General features: G+C 37.7%; 1 protein-coding gene and 2 pseudogenes across 3 annotated transcripts; all 3 read left to right on the plus strand.

The window, feature by feature from the left end:
- Positions 1-648: 648 nt before the first annotated feature.
- Positions 649-2838, plus strand: AT3G32116 (annotated as a pseudogene; the record flags this gene model as incomplete). The annotated part of the gene is made up of 1 exon: positions 649-2838.
- A 726-nt stretch (positions 2839-3564) lies between these two features.
- Positions 3565-5605, plus strand: AT3G32118 (annotated as a pseudogene; the record flags this gene model as incomplete). The annotated part of the gene is made up of 1 exon: positions 3565-5605.
- Positions 5606-11861: 6256 nt separating this feature from the next.
- AT3G32130 (non-LTR retroelement reverse transcriptase) lies at positions 11862-12548 on the plus strand (the record flags this gene model as incomplete). The annotated part of the gene is made up of 2 exons (NM_114036.1): positions 11862-12252; positions 12295-12548. The coding sequence occupies 2 exons, from the start codon at positions 11862-11864 to the stop codon at positions 12546-12548; spliced, it is 645 nt and encodes a 214-aa protein (NP_189756.1).
- Positions 12549-17174: the final 4626 nt, after the last annotated feature.

Raw genomic sequence — 17174 nt, forward strand, 5'->3', positions numbered from 1 at the left:
ATTAAGTAGAACTTGATTTTAGGATAATAGGTATGCCCACCATAGGTATCTATTACTAGAACTATCTTAGATGAGCCTAGTATTTAGATGCGGGCTAGCGTCAATTACTTAGGTGAACTTATCAAACTTGATTATAATGCTTGCTTAGTTCTAGGGATTTACAAGAGAGTTGGGATCAATACTATTAAGCATAGTGAGTTTCGCCGAACACACCGGTTACTCTATATTAGTGATTTGAGTTCTAGAATGGTTCGATAATATTCTTAATTTATTACTAGATCTACTATTTTGATATAACCTGAGAATTTCCCTAAACCCGACGTCTTAATCATCTGAACCTTCAATCTCTTTTATTGCTTTCTTGTCTTGTCTTTTTTTTTATAATCTATTTGTTTAGCTGAATTCGAAACCTTAGTCTATTGTGTGATCAGAGAGCTTTGTGGAATTCGACCCTAAAGTACTACAATCAATCTCTTATTTGAGAGAGTGGTCTTAGGATTAATTTGAGTAAAATCCTACTATCAATTTGGCGTCGTTGCCAGTTTGGTGTTTGTTTGCTATATTTGAGATCATTAGAAACGTTAAGATCAAGTTCGTTTTTGTTACACAAGTTACTAATATTATGCCGTTTCTGTCTTTGTGTTTCATGCACACTTTACAGAGGCGTCCTACCTAAAATAAGGATGCTGCTTGACACCGCCTCCAATGGGAATTTCCTGAACAAGGATGTCGAAGAAGGATGGGAGCTAGTTGAAAACTTGGCTCAGTCGGATGGCAATTACAACAAGGACTATGATAGAAGCATCCGCACCAGCTCTGAATCTGATGACAAGCACAGCCGAGAGATTAAAGCTCTCAATGACAAAATTTACAAACTCCTCCAAGTGCAACAGAAGCATTTTCACTTCGCCTCTGAAGACAAAGTATTCCAAATCCAAGAGGGGGAGAATGATTAGTGCGCTGAAATCAGTTATGTTCAGAACCAAGGTGGCTACAACAAAGGGTACAACAATTACATACCCAACCCAAATCTTTCATACAGAAGTACAAATGTCGCCAATCCTCAGGACCAAGTTTACCCTCGGCAGCAGCAACAGCAGAACCAACCCAAACCGTTTGTTCCTTACAACCACAGCCAAGGGTTCGTTCCTAAGCAGCAGTTGCAAGGAGGGTATCAACAACAACAACCACCACCTGGTTTCACACCACAGCAACATCAGGCCTCTACACCCCAGGAATCAGACATCAAGAATATGCTCCAACAAATCATGCAAGGCCAAGCCGCTGGGGTAATGGATGCCTCTAAGAAGCTGGCTGACTTAAATAACAAAATTGACAGACAGTTCATTGAAATGAGTAGCAGTATGGAATCATTGAGCACAAGGGTACAATATCTAGACGGCATCACGACTTCACCACCTGTTACAAACAACCCAGGCGAGCTTCCAGGAAAAGCAATCCAGAACCCTCAGGAGTATGCCACTGCCCACAAAATCACTATCAGACATGAGCGAGAGCTGCCAACTCAACATGTCCCTACATAAAACACTGAGGACAATGTTATTCAAAAAGGGAGGCTTCCATTCAGATTGAAGTCTCTGTCGCTGAGATCGATTATTCAGCTTAACCTTTCTATCAGGCTCAATCTAACTTAGAGGGGAGGGCTCCTATAATCGAGAGGATGGTAAAACGATTCAAGCCAGCTCCATCACCTTCACTTGCTCTTCCATGGACGTTCTGGAAACCTTGGAAAAGCAGATATGAATCTCTTGTTGAAAAACAACTTGATGCGATGGAAGCTGTGATGCCCTATGTAGAAGTCCTCAAGTTGATTTCTGACCCTCACAAACATTTGAGAAACTGGATATTGGAAAGGCTCAACATATATCAGGATTCTCAGATGATGAAGACGATGTCAATATGCATCAAGCCGCTGGTGAGAGGATTATTCAAGAGAAGCTAGAAGAGTCTGGATCTTTCACTCTGCCATATTCCATTAGGCAATTGACTTTCAGCAATTGTCTGTGTGATTTAGGAGCCTCAGTCAGTTTAATGCAACTCTCTATGGCAAGGAAGCTAGGATTCGTTCAGTACAAGCCCTATGACATCACCTTGATCCTTGCTGATAGAACTTCAAGGAGACCTTTCAGCATTCTAGAGAATGTGCCAGTAATGATAAATGGAGTAGAGGTGCCTACTGATTTCGTCGTGCTTGAGATGAATGAAGCATCTAAGGATTCTCTGATCTTAGGAAAACCTTTCTTAGCCTTAGTGGGAGCAATAATAGATGTCAGATATGGTAAGATTGATCTTAACCTTGGGAGGCACGTCAAGTTACAGTTTGACATCAACAATTCTTCAACAAGGTCACCAACAGAAGGAAAGACCTTAGAGATTTAGAGAGCGGTTCCAAGTGAAGGCCTTGAGATCAAAAGACGGAATGAGCAAATTTCATTTCAAACTCCGCCTTCAAACTCAACTACTGAATCGAGTATACCCTCCACACTTGATTGGCTGGAACTCAAAAGGAATACGTATCTCCAGAACAGAACCATTCAGACGTTGAACTACACTGTTGAAAAGCTTAGAGACAAACTAAGTCGAATGCAAAAGGAGGTTCAACCCCAACTCAACACTGACACAATTTCAAGAAAGGAGATCACCTAGGATTGGTCAGAAGAGAAAGACTATCCTCCAGAGGAGGAAGTAGCCTACTTTGAGGAAAGAGGAATTAAATGCTCAGCTGTGCAACTGTCAAGGGAGGATGCTGAGTATGATGATGAGATCAGTGAAGAGGAGGACTTCTCAAGTTCCCTCTGCCACATTTTCTCAACTTAATAAGTGTGAGGAGTCAAGCTAGAGACTCTAAACAAGCTCACTTGGGAGAAAGTCCCATGACTATCCCTGTATATACTTTTTTATTTATTTGTTACTTTTGATTTGTTTTGGTTGTGTCTTTGATTCTCAGGAAATGAATAACAGCTAGAGTGATCAACAAGGATGTGATCGAGTGTTCAAATGAAAATTTTATAAAACTTTTTCAAATACTCGATCACAACATAGGAGTAAAAGCTCAGGAGTGCGATCTAGCAATTTCGGGATAATAACTTTCTCGACATCAATGTCAAACTACTAGATCGCAAGAGGGAGTGGAAGTGTTCATAGAACGTCAATGACAAACCTTGCTCCCATAAAGTCCACTTGATTTCAATCTCCACTGAAACTCCAAAAAGCCCATGTTGTTTCCACTTGTACCCCATGACACGAAATTAATTGATCAACGGCCCATACTCGATCACAAGGCGCGTGAATTGAAGGAACCTCGTCTTGCCGACATAAAGCACCATGCTTTGTCACCTTATCACTTCGCCGACATCATAACGGGCATTGCATCTCATCTCTCCGTTTAAAAGTAACACACCTCCTCCACTCATTCAAATCGCAAAGGGAGATAAGTGTCACTACTCTTCACTTTTCTTGATTACTTGTGATTTCAAAACATCTCTCTTGTTTATCTCTCTACTGTACTACCAAAATCGCTCTCAACTCTTTCATTGTTGCAAGCTGTTATTGACTAAAACAGAGCCTCAAAAACCACTCAATCGCAACCCTGTCTCTCCTTTGCTTGCTTCACTCGATTGTGACCTGAGCTCTCACCATCAAATTCTACTCGATTGCAACTCTGTTTCAAAAGGAAGTCATTTCTTTCATTCTCTTTGTTTGTTCTCACTAACCTACAGAGCTTTAGTTGTGAGTTCCAAATCGATTTCAGCTTCAAGATGAGTTCACAAAGCTACGAATCATCTATGGATGCCGACTACAATGTTGATGAGGCTGAATCTTGGTCAACTAGGCCAGAGAGAGAAGCAGAGGAGTACATGCGATTTGTGGAGGAAACAGAGCGAGCAGTCGCCAATGATAGGAGAAGAGAAGAGATTTCCAGAGGAAAACGGGCAATGACACAGAACCATGAGTTGGTCGATAAAGAGATGGAGGATGATGCATAATACATTCTCGAGCAAACCCGCAAGACCACCAAGTCCTTGATGAAAAAAGACAAGCTGACCTCGAGAGACTACTACAAGGTTCTCAAAAGAAATCTGTTTTGGGGAACAAGATATCCTCACACAGAGACAATGGCAGAGTTAGGCATCCTGGAGGACGTTGAGCTCTTGTTCGAGAAATGCCACATGACAACACTCATGTCTCATCCCTATCCTACCTATGAAGATGAGACACTTCAATTCCTTTCATTACTTCAAGTGGAATTGTTTGAGGGGGTGTCAGCTGCTGAGTTAAGAGAAGAAGGGCTTGGTTACTTAAGCTTCAGCATCGACGAGCGCGACTATATCATGGCGATCAAGACGCTAGAAACCATGTTCGGATTTCCCAGTGGCACAGGAACAAAACCGAGGTTTGCCCGAGATGAACTAAAATCTTTGTGGAACACGATCGGAGACACAACTAGTTTCAACTCCGCTAGATCCAAGAGTAACTCTATCCGCAATCCCGCCATCCGCTATTTCCAGAGAGTCATGGCCAATGTCCCTTATGCTAGGGAGATATCCGCCACTATGACGAATCAAGACATGGAGACGTTAGACCAGGCGCTGGTGAGTTTCTTCCTTTACACCAAGGACGAGAAAACGATGAAAGGAGATGCCAATGACACCCCCCGTCAATGTGTCTCCTCAATCAGCTACGCAGCTATAGAGGGTGGGCGCTGGCCAATGACAAGAAGAACGCAAAAGGAGCCCTTTTCATTTGAGGAATGGTCACATCAATCCTCGTATCGTGCAACGTCCCGCTCCGACCGGATCCCATCCAACCACATTGGATGGATATCGCCCATCTCAAGCTTGCCCATGTGATTGAGCATAAGGTCTATGACGGGAGGTACGCTTTCAAGTTTGATCACCCATCAACAGGAGAAGCAACTATTCTTCTCCCATTCAGTGAGATGACAACCATCACGGTGAGAAACAACATCGACTTCTCGCCACCACAAGAAATCCTCCATGCTGTTATTGGAGGATCCGCGTCAGAGTGACAATGAGGAGACCAACTGGGAGAACAATGACACCAGCCGGTACCACTTTGAAGAACACAAGCCCCCTTGACGAGAGAGCAAGAGTCTCGCTGAAGCACACCGGAAGCTCTGTCAAACCCAAAGATGGTGCAAGTTTCAAGATAAGATCATCCATAAGTGTGTCAAGGCCATTGACAACATGCAAAAGGCACTCAGCTGCACTACATCCACCACTGCGATCACCAAAGACATGCCATCCAGGCGTCATGACATTGCCCCGCCATGGGAATCTGCTTATCAACAGAGAGAACGCGCTGCCCCGCAAGAACCTGCACGACACTCGTCTCACGAGGTCAGGGAGCACAAAAGAAGGAAGAGCGATAGGATGGTCCGATCATCAAGCAAGGGTCGAATAATGTCGGGTCGGAGAACACATGAGCGTCGTGCTCCACAACCTACTCGGGTTGCGATCGAGCACAATGACGAGGAGATGGCGGAACCACATCAAGAACCGGTCATCCTGCGGAGTACACTCAAGCATATATGGATGACTACATCTCCAGGACATTCTACTTAGGTAACACACCAAAACCCTTGTTAATACGGCTTTTGTTTTTGTTGAATTCTTTCACAAATTTTGATTACACAAGGGACTGTGTAATTAAAGTTTGGGGGAGGGTTCAAGACGTATTTGACTTGTTTTTTGTGAATATCATTTCAGTCTGCATATCATCTAAGTCATAGAAAAAAACAAAAAAGTTTGAAATTTTTTGAAAATGAATTCTACAAAAAAAGAGTTATCATTTAGTTGCATTACATTTAGGATTGAGTCTTTAGTGTTTCATATAGGATTGTTGCATATGGATAGGGGATAATGAGGAAATAGCCTTGTAAGCATGATGATTCACTAAAATGAGTTATTAGTTCTTTGAGGCATTTGAATGACTTTGATGTAAAACCGGATCATGTTCTATAGAAACCACTCGATGCATGTCATGACACCTTTCCCTGTCAATTTGAACTTGAATCTAACTTATAATTATCATGTTTGCATCGTTTTTGAACTCGTGGATAGAATACATATTTGGATTTTCTTTCACTTATTCACCACTCTTGTTAATCCAAGTAGTTGCTTCTATTATTGGAGTAGTTCCCCCACCCTTAACTAACCTTTCTTTCAAGCCATGTTATTTTGTGAGAGCATGTGAGGCCTGTTTTCAGGATTGAGCTTGGTATAACGTGTTAGGTTTGAGCCGACAAGAGTAGTATCTCATGCAGTTCCAATCCGCGTTTTCGAACTTCGTAGGACTAGGTGGGAACTTATTTGGGGATTGAGATTGAGTGTGAAAAGAAAAAAGAAAGAAAAAAAAATGGGTTGGAGTCTTTTGGAGAAGGAAGCTGGAAATCATATTGAGTTCTAGTGAAGGTTTGGGAAGCCTAGAATTGTTAAGATATGCTCTAAAAAAAAGAGATGACAACAAAAACAGAAAAGAAAAAAATTTATAAGAGCCATAAGAGTTTAAGAAAAAACCAATTCACTAGACTAGAAAAGCTTCTCCTTAAGAACAAGAGTCAAAGAAAAGAAAGAAAACATTGATCCGAGAAAAATCGAAAGATGTCTTTAGTGCAAAAGGGTAGACTTAGGATCATCATTGGGTTTAGAAATAGGACCATCTACTTGTTATTCACGGTTTATGTCGTTGGCTAGATGGGGTACGATTCTTGTATGCATAGGTTGACACTTACCTTTAGCATTCTTCTAAAGCTCAGACCATTTTCGTTGAGAGTCCCCTGTTATTAAAATCTGAACCACTTAAAAGGGATCATCTTTGTCTCATAACCTGTCATTAGCCAAATGAGTTCACTAGCGATGCATATCTTGATTCATGTTTTTGAACTTAATGAATGTTAAAGGGATCGGTTGATCTTGACGCATTGTGCAATTGAGTGTAGGTTTGGATCATAACAGAGCATGGCTAAATTTTTTAAGTAGAAGTCGATCACCTCGCATCTTAGAACTGTTAGTTGGTACATTGATCTTATTGGTATATCTCATGCTTTGGTTCTGAATCCCCAACTTCAAACCTCTCCTTCCGCTTATGTCTTCTTGTTTGCTTGAGGGCAAGCAAAGACTAAGTTTGGGGGAGTTGATATGTCTATAATTTGCATGATTTAGGCATTCATTCTGCACCTCTTTGTCATTGTTTCATCCACATTTCATCTCATTAGGAGTCGTTTTAGTGTGTTTTGCATACTTAGGACGATTTTGCATTAGGATTGCATGTGCATTGCATATTTGGTTGTTTTGAGGTACATTGGATGCTTTTGAAGTTCAAACAGAGGAGAAACAGAACAGAAAGTCAGAATGCCCAATGACGCCTTCAGCCAAAGTACTTTATCGCAGCCTCGGAGCCCTGCCAGGGCAAATCACTCTATCACAACCCTGGAGAAGCTAGCAGCTCAGTTTCACTCAATCGCGAAGCCGGATGAATAACCCATCTTACACCACTCGATCACCACCTCATGACATCCACTCGATCGCACTCGATCGCAGGGTCGCTGGACCATTCAATCTCATCTTCACTTCAGACCACTCGATCGCAAGGCGGAGTCCCTTAAGCCCAGTTTGGTCAATGACATACTCGATTACAGGGAATCCCATTTCAGCCCATCAGATGCCAATGACACACTCGATCGTAGGGTCATGACGTGAAGATTCGCTATCTATCTAGTTTCCTTATTTGTTCATTTTCACTTATATAAGTAGCCTTTTAGGGTTTTCCCTAGGGCAGCCAGTATTCATACAACTTTTATCTTTCACAACTTTCATAGCCGCAGTGTTTCTCCTACGACTTTGTATTCACTTTCAAGTATTTGATATTATGTTTTTGTTTAAGTCTTTCATCATTTCTGTTATCATGTTTTCAATCGTTGCTTTGTTATTGTCTTTGATTATGTGAGAGTAGTGAACCGTATTTCTGAGGATGGGATAGAGTAGTTGTGGTTTACTTGGTCGTTAGGTGATTAAGTTTAGCATACTAGAATCCCTTCTGAATTAGTTGTGCTTATTGCTTGTTTCATTTGCTAATGAGGAATATGAATCCAGACGTTCCAGCGCTCAGAAGGCGTTTAATGGAACGTTGGATCTATTAATTCCAGAGATATTCGCCTCTACCCCAAGGGATTGGCTTGTAGAGAGGGTGTTGGCTTTAACAAGTTGATTCGATATTGCCTGCTTAGTTAGAGATCGCTAATGGGAATTAGGTTAGTGTCTAGCTTTGCTAGAGGATTTCTATCACGGGAGTGAATTAATCTGTTGTTGAACTTGTTGTCTAATGATAGCTTCTGTGAAGTTTTGTCAACCGCCTGAATAGATTAGGGAGACCACACTATTCGATTACCCCGTCCTTAGGAATCGTTTATCCATTTGACTGCCTGTTATCATTTCTGCTTTGTTATTCACCTGCATGTTATTGCCATTTCTGCTTTTAGTTTCATTTCATTTATGTTATTGCATACTAGGACTGTTAGAACCAACCAACTCTCTACTTGGCTTGACTTTGAGCTTTCTAATCATATCTCATCTGTTTGTATCACACCGGATTGGATTGACAACCTAAAATACTACAACGACATGATAGTGTTTTAGGATTAATTAAGTAAAATCCTACTATCAGATAATATATTTAGAATTCTTCATCTTCGATTGTTATTAATGCTAGTTCTAGAGTAATTAACTAGAACTTGATTTTAGGATAATAGGTATTCCCACCATAGGTATCTATTACTAGAACTATCTTAGATGAGCCCAGTATTTAGATGCGGGCTAGCGTCAGTTACTTAGGTGAACTTATCAAACCTGATTATAATGCTTGCTTAGTTCTAGGGATTTACAAGAGAGTTGGGATCAATACTATTAAGCATAGTGAGTTTCGATAGTGGTCTTAGGATTAATCTCTTATTTCAGAGTTGGGATCAACCTTTTCGACCCTAAAGTACTACAATCAATCTCTTATTTGAGAGAGTGGTCTTAGGATTAATTTTACCCATATCAATAGTACTGGCTACATATTCAACGGTGGGATCACGTTTCTAACGGTCAGTTCTTGACATATCTATATGTTTTGGTGACAGTTTTATATGGAGTAAGTTATGAAAATTTGTGTTGTTTGAATGGGAAACGAAATCGGTTTGGGCTGTGAATTTACAGGAGCCTTTAGGACTCATGGAGTAAGGTTTTGGTTGATGGAGAATCAATGTGGAGCTCAAGAGTATGCAGTTAAAGCCCTTATAGTAAGTTGGTCTAATACGAGAGAAAGGAGAATAGAAATGTTCTTCATTTTCAACTAGGCTAAGGTGAGGGTGGTATTTGCGAAACATGGTATCATTATCTTTTGTTTTGCTTTTTGACGCATGATATGTAGGCTTAGATCTGATTGCATAGGATAAAATTGTATGATGATATGATTTGATGATTATTGTTTGATATGTATGATTATGATGTTTGACTATGATATATTATGTATGAGAATGTTAAGTATAGTATGTATGTATGATGATTATGTATGTTTGTATGAAAGACTAGAGCGAATCGAGCTATGGGCCGTGGTCTCCCTAGTAATGTGGATAGTGATAGGCTGGCGAGTTACATGCAGGTCAAGAAACGCTGACGAGCCCGGGATGCACGGGAGTGTCTGAGCTACGAGGGCCAACCTCCACTCATGAGGTTCTAGTTGTCACGAGGATGACTGGACCTAGCGATACGTATGTATGTGCTATTATGGATAAGATGCTTATTATGAATGTGTTATTAGAAGTTAAAACATGTTAGGTTGATTGCTTGTGTCTAAGTTTATATGTTATGATGATGGTTGTATAGCTTTATAAAATGTTCTATGTTTCAGTGGGCAGAGTTGATTCCCCTCACTGAGTATTCTTTACTCACCCCTTTTTCCCTTTTTCCTCATGATAGTAAGTGTGGGGAGTTATGTGCAATATTTTGTTCGTGTGTGGAGTTTAAAGAAAACGTTTTGGCAAGATCAGATGAATAACATACCGTCTTGGCCTATATGGAAGGGCGGGTGTTACACTCACAATCACCACCCATGTGTTGTGAAACTAGTCAAGATGTCGATCTTCAGTGGTGATGATCCACTATGATGGCTGGCTCGAGTAGAACAATATTTCTCCTTGTAGCAAGCACATGAAGTTCAGAAGGCTGAGACCGCTTTCATGAGTATGGAAGATGCTGCTTTGCACTAGTTACAGTAGCTTTGTTGGCTAATTCCAACACTGTCTTGGGTACAGCTTCAGATAGAATTAATGTAACAGTTTGGAGAAGACGTTACCGCATCTCCGTTCGAACAATTAGCAGCTCTTCATCAAACAAGTTCAGTAGATGAGTTTGTCCACGAATTTCTAGCCTGTGCAGCTCAAATTCCGTTTCTAGATTCACATCTTCAGTTAGGATTATTTCTCAATGGACTAAAAGAGGAGATTTGTGTGAAATTTTGTCCAAACGACATGGGAGACTTATGACTGCGACTCGTGTTGCATGGTCTATTGAAAAGGAGCTGGAGTTTTTCTATGGGACGAAAAGCAAACCACATGATAAGGCATTTATGTAATTTAAAGATATGGGACTCTAAATCATTCCCTATCGACACTTGATCATGGGAAACCAGTTGCGTTAACACATACATCTTTTAATGTTGGGTCAAGCAGCAACATGTATAGGCCAAGGGGTACACATCAATATTCACACCAAGAATATCTCGACATGAAGGCGAGAGGGTTATGTTTCCACTACAAGCAACCCTATTCCCCTCAACATGATTGCCCCTACAAGTCTCTTAGAGCATCCTCAAAGGGAGGATTTAAGATGTTTCTTAACTTAATAAAAGATTAAAATTAAAGCCAAAATAATGACTTTAGGTTAGAGACGCTCTTAGCTTAGAGGCGCTCCTAGGTAATTGCAATGGTGATGTGGCATTGTTTGATGTCTTTATCTTCCAACTCTCTCTCTCTCTCTCCCTCTCACCGGAGATGGATTCTTCACTATCTTCTCCTCAATCACAAATCCTTTATTGATCAAACTATTCAATTCCGGTTCTTTACACGTTGCTCGTCTTCTTTTCCTTAGATTCCATGGCTTCACCGGAGAAATCATCTCCTTGATGGTTAAGAACTGGAGATCTCTGTTATATCGATGAAGATGGATTCATATTTGTGGTTAATCGGTTAAAGGAACTGATCAAGTACTATGTTAACATAGATTGTTACTTTAATTGCTTTAGTAAAGATTTATACTGGTTTTGGATGTATACTTTGTGTGTTGAAGGGAGAGATTTAAAACATGAATCAATGAGTTAGAGATGAAAGAGATAGCAAAGGGATTTTACAACTGCAATATTTGATTGATTTTTTAAGAACTCCAAGTTAATATATTATCATTGACAGAGGCGTATCAAGGATTTTTTACCCAGTTCAAAACGTAACAAATAAAATGTCTTTAATAAAAAAAAGGGAGATTTGCAAAACTACCTTTTTTTACAATCATTTTGCAACAATAGCCTTTTATGTTGTCCATTTTTAAAAATACCCCTTCCCTTGAACACAATGACCAAATTACCCTCATCTAATAGAAACATGCAATTAAAAACTGAATTTTTTTCACCAAGTTTTTGGCGCCAAAATTTATTTGTCCGCCAAAATTTATTTTTCCCGCCAAATTTTTGGGTCCAAAAAAAAATTTCCGCCAATCTTTTTTCTCGCCAAAAAAATTATCAAGCCAAATATTTTTTTCGTAACAAATTTTTTCTCAGCCAAAAAAATGCTTTTAAAAATCCTTGTAAAATTGATTATCTTGGATTCATCTTGCTCATTTCTAGAACGGTTTAAATTGATTATCGACTGCTACACCAACAAGGACATCCCAGATATTGATCGACAGCTACCCATTTGGATGTTATGGAGAATCTGGAAAAGCAGGAATTTATCAGTCTATCAACATAAAAGCAGTACTTGGCGAGAGGATTTTATTAAGACTGTTAATGATGCAACTGAATGGGCTTTAGTCTGGACTATCGACTCAACTACTAACATTCAAACAAGACAAGTGCAATCAAGAACACATCATTCAGCTTGGACCAGACCGAAAGAGGACTTCGTAAAATGCAACTTCGATTGCAAGTTTTCAAAAAACAACAATGTCTCTCAAGCAGGTTGGATAATTCGAGATTCCAATGGCGTTTTCCAAGCAGCAGGGCGTAGTAAAGGGCAACATTGTTCGATGTCTATGGAAGCAGAACTTCAAGCTTTGGTAATGGCGATGCAACACGTGTGGAGTAAAGGTTATAAAAAGGTCATCTTTGAAGGAGATAATTTGAGGTTATCAAGCTTCTTACGGAAGATCAAACCAACTTCAAAGTTCACAACTGGATCAGAGAAGATAATTATTAGAAAAAAAGGGTTAGCTATGTTGAATTCAATTGGACAGGAAGAGAAAACAACAAAGTGACGGATCGCATAGCAAAAGAAACTTTTTCCCCAAATGTAACCTTTATATCTTATTTCTATGTCCCTTCTTTTATTGTAAACAACCTCCATGAGGATCACATTCCAAACTAATAATAGCAGCTGTTCAAAAAAAAAAATCCTTATAAAGTTTTTTTGACGGGAAATATATTTACAAAGGATTTTAAAAGAGTTTTAAAAGATTTACAAGGATTTTAAAAGATTTGCAAGGGATTTTAAAAGTGTTTTAAAAGATTTATAAGGGATTTTAAAAGGGTTTTAAAAGATTTACAAGTGTTTTTAAAAGGGTTTTAAGGAATTTTAAAAAGAGATTTTAAAAGATTTTAAAAAGATTTACAAGAGTTTTTAAATGGTCTTCTTGTAAATTCTTTAAAAATCTTTTAAAAACCATTGTACATCTTCTAAAACCCTTTTAACCCCTTTAAAAATCTCTTGTAAATCTTTTAAAACCATTTTAAAATCCATTGTAAATCTTTTAAAACACTATTAAACCCTTTAAAAAACTTTTAAAAATCTTTGTAAATTTTTTAAAGGCCTTTAAAATTCTTTGTAAATATTTTAAAACCCTTTTAAAATCTCTTGTAAATCTTTTAAAACCTTTTAAAATCTCTTGTAAATAATTTAAAACCCTTTTAAAACAATTTTAAACCCTTTAAAAATATTTTAAAAAACCTTTATAAATCTTTAAAAACCCTTTAAAATCCCTTTTAAAATCCCTTGTAAATCTTTTAAAACCCTTTTAAAATCCCTTGTAAATCTTTTAAAATCCCTTGTAAATATTTTAAAACCTTTTTAAAATTCCTTGTAAATATTTTTAAACCCTTTTAAAATCCCTTGTTAATCTTTTAAAACCCTTTTAAAATCACTTGTAAATCTATTTCCCGCCAAAAAACGTTTTTTGCGGGAAAATATTTTTGAAACAAATGTCCTACAAAAGCATCCTACGATCCTTTATGTCTTGGAATCTCTTTATCACAATCTCATTTGTAATAGTATTGAATACATCTTTCTCGATAAAACAAACTAAACAACCATTCAAAAATTGATCTCCAATACAATTTCGTCGATGTGTCTTTAGGATCTTCATGGCTGAAAAACATCTCTCAACAGTACCAGCAGCAACAGGCAAAATCAAAACCAATTTCAAAAGCCTATAACCAAAGGGATATGACAAATGTTTTCGTGTTTATACCAACGTCTGAGCAAGGTCTCCAAGATTCTTTAAATTATAAAATCTCTCATCATTTCGAACATTATCAATGTAGATAGATAATTCTTGCTCAATAGATATGAACTCTCCTAAACTAAAGTCATCTTGGTAGAACTTAGATAACCTCACTAACTTTGAGTGATCAAACTCATAAAATGCATCAATGGGAGATAAAGAAGCAGCACAAATAAGCAATTCAGTGTTCACTTCATTAAAACAGTCGTCAAATTTTTGAAGCTGGAAATCCAAAACAGAATATAAGCAATTGACCTTGTAGTGATGCATATTTGATACTCTTGTTTTGTTTCTTCGTCTCTTTGAGTCAACAAAATCTTCCTCCATCTCAACCTTTTCAAGTTCATATTTCTCACAAAACGAAGAAACTTTCAACATGAGAGAATCCCACCCATCATCCCTAAAACACTGAAGTTGTCTCTTAGTTGATTTCACCAATGACATAGCATTTAAAATATCTTGATCTCTGCTTTGGAGCGCCATAGACAAGTTCTTTGTGAGCCCTAAAAGGTGTATCATCATGTGTAGCTAAAACAAACAGTCAAAGCTATGAACGTAATTCAGGAGACTATGTGCTTGACGTCTTTTCAAGTCATCTACGCCGTAATTCTCAAAGCATTCGAGAACCTTGATGATAGAAGAGAACAACTTAGTCAACCGCAATAGAGTTCTGTAGTGAGAATTCCAACGAGTATATCCTGGTCTTTGAAGAGAGATCTCTTGATTTCACCAATAATTATTCCTTCTAGAATCTTTTTTCTATGTTTCTCTCGGATCAAATCTTTCTTCTTGCATGAAGCTCCAACCACATTTAACAACAAAGAAATCATATCAAAAAAGTCTCCAACATTAAGATGTTTTTTTTTACAACTGCCACAACAACTAATTGAAGCTGGTGAGTAAAGCAATGAACATAATATGGTGATGTGCTTTCCTTCAAAATTAATGATTTTAATCCATTGAACTCGTCCTTCATGTTACTTGCTCCGGCATACCCTTGTCCTCTCACCTTTTTAATGTCCAATCCGTATTTAACAAACAAATCATCAATAGCAGATTTCAAAGATATTGCAGACGTCTCTTTCACATGTAAAATACTCAGAAATCTCTCTTTGACTATCCCACTTTTATCAACAAATCTAAACACCACTGCCATTTGTTCTTTATCAGACACATTAGCAGATTCATCTACTAACAAACCAAAAACGTTATGATCAATTTCTTCAATTACAGATTTGACTAGCTCTTTTGCAAAACAATGCACATATCTTTCTGGATCATAGGAGACTTAATTTGGTTATTTTCATGAGCATTATCTAAAATAACTTTACTCACAACTTCATTTTGATCATCAGTATACTTTAAGAGTCCACAAAATTTCCTCTATTAGCAGAATTTTCAGACTTATCATGCCCACGGAAAGCTAATCCTTGTCACAATAAGTATCTAGAAGCATCAACAGAAGCATTCAACCGAATTCGATACTCATTTCTTGTAATATCATCTTGTTTAAACCAAGCTGGGTTAAATCGTCTCAATAGACTGACCTTGTTTCGTCAAGTTTTCACACTTCATAACTGCATTGTTGTGAAAACTATCAACACCTCCTACATGTTCTGAAAAACTCTTAAAATTATTCCACCTACAGAATCCATCTGTGATAAATGCATCACTTCTTACACATTTACCAGCATTATCTCTAAACAAATAACAACACAAGCAAAAAGCTTTTTCTCTTTTTACACTATACTCTAACCAGCTTTTGTAACCATCAAACCAAGCTGGGTTAAATCGCCTCAATGTTTTTCCTATCAGAGATTGTTTGAAAATATGCTCACGAGGTTGATAAGGACCTCTAATCAAATATTGTCGAATTACCTCATCTCTTTGATTTGGATGATAATCTGTTATTCTTTTTCGATCTGCAGGATCCGAAGGTAAATCAATATCATCTGATTCACTGCGAGGTGGAGATGGTTCTTTTCTTTTATCATATATTTTCATAGTGTTCATTGCTTCGTTTGAAACTAAATTAAGAGGAAAAAAATATGTCAACATTAAAATTAGTTGTATAATAAATTATGACACACATGATATAGACCAATTTTGAACATAGTATTTATGACTGTTTTTGTAAACAGTAGTTAACGGACTTTGAGTCTTTGAGACTTTGACCACATCATCAAGCTAATATTTTTCTCCATTGTCAGTCAAAATATATTGAACCAAAATTCTACACATCAACAAGCAACAAAAGCCAAAATGATGAAGGTTATCAAATTCTTATTATGTAATCAACACCTATTCACATTCATTTAGGGTAAAGCTATTTTTCACCTAAATTATAAACTTACTTGACTTTGAAAAGAAGTTGCACATTTGTTGGTTTGCTGGCTGCTGCTGTTTGAGAAGAAGAAAACTAAAAAGGTATGTAAGATGAAGTTCTTTTTTTCTTTATTCAATTTGGTTAGGTTAAAAATTGGGCTAATGGACTTACGATGGTATGACAAAAATTAGGCAGGTCAAATTGTTAAGATATTGTGTCATTAAATTATACTCGGCTAGATTCATATATACAAACCCAATAACATTAAGGAAAATTATAAAATTTGGACAGGTCAGCTAATCACCCATCAATACATGTGGATCTGGCGTTGATCATTGATGATGCTCACAAATTAAAATCTTAACCAAACTCTTAACTAATAAATTTTCATAATCTATTCATAAAATGTTATGAAGAGTCTTTGTTAATAACCTCCTATTGAGGATGGTCTTGGAGTTTGATGTTGGCAGAGGGCGAAACAATTATAGATGGCGAGATAATGGCTATGGAAGGGCATGTCAGATACTGAATCCAGCCTTAAGGATAAGGCTGTTTTTGAGCGGTCAGCGATGATACGAATACTTCATAATATATAATTTAGGATATAGTTTTGATTTTCTTATTTACTTTTCCTTGTCTTTTACTTTTACATTTTATTATAAATAAGGGTTAGGGTTTGTTTGTGAAACCTATCCAAGCAATTGAGAGTTTTGGAAGATTCTATTGGATTAGGTCAAGGGAAGATAACGTAATTCTCTTTGGGGAGTTTATACTTTTGTTACTATATTGTTATATATTTCTACTATCATAATAAAGGTTTTGGTTTTGAGTTGGATTCTACCTCTAACAGTTGCTAACATTGTTACTGTATAAAAAGACATATGCAAAATAATATTTAGAGGTACTCTAGTTTCTTAATGTTTGATATCCATTCCAAAAATTGTTATGTTCAAAATCTATGACTCAGGTAAAATATATTTTTGGGTCCGCTACTGATGCATGCCTTGGTTTAGCAATGAACTGTGAGAGAACTTGTACGGCATAACACAATTTTAAAC

This window comes from Arabidopsis thaliana, chromosome 3, assembly GCF_000001735.4.
Source record: "Arabidopsis thaliana chromosome 3, partial sequence".
Taxonomy (NCBI): Eukaryota; Viridiplantae; Streptophyta; class Magnoliopsida; order Brassicales; family Brassicaceae; genus Arabidopsis; species Arabidopsis thaliana.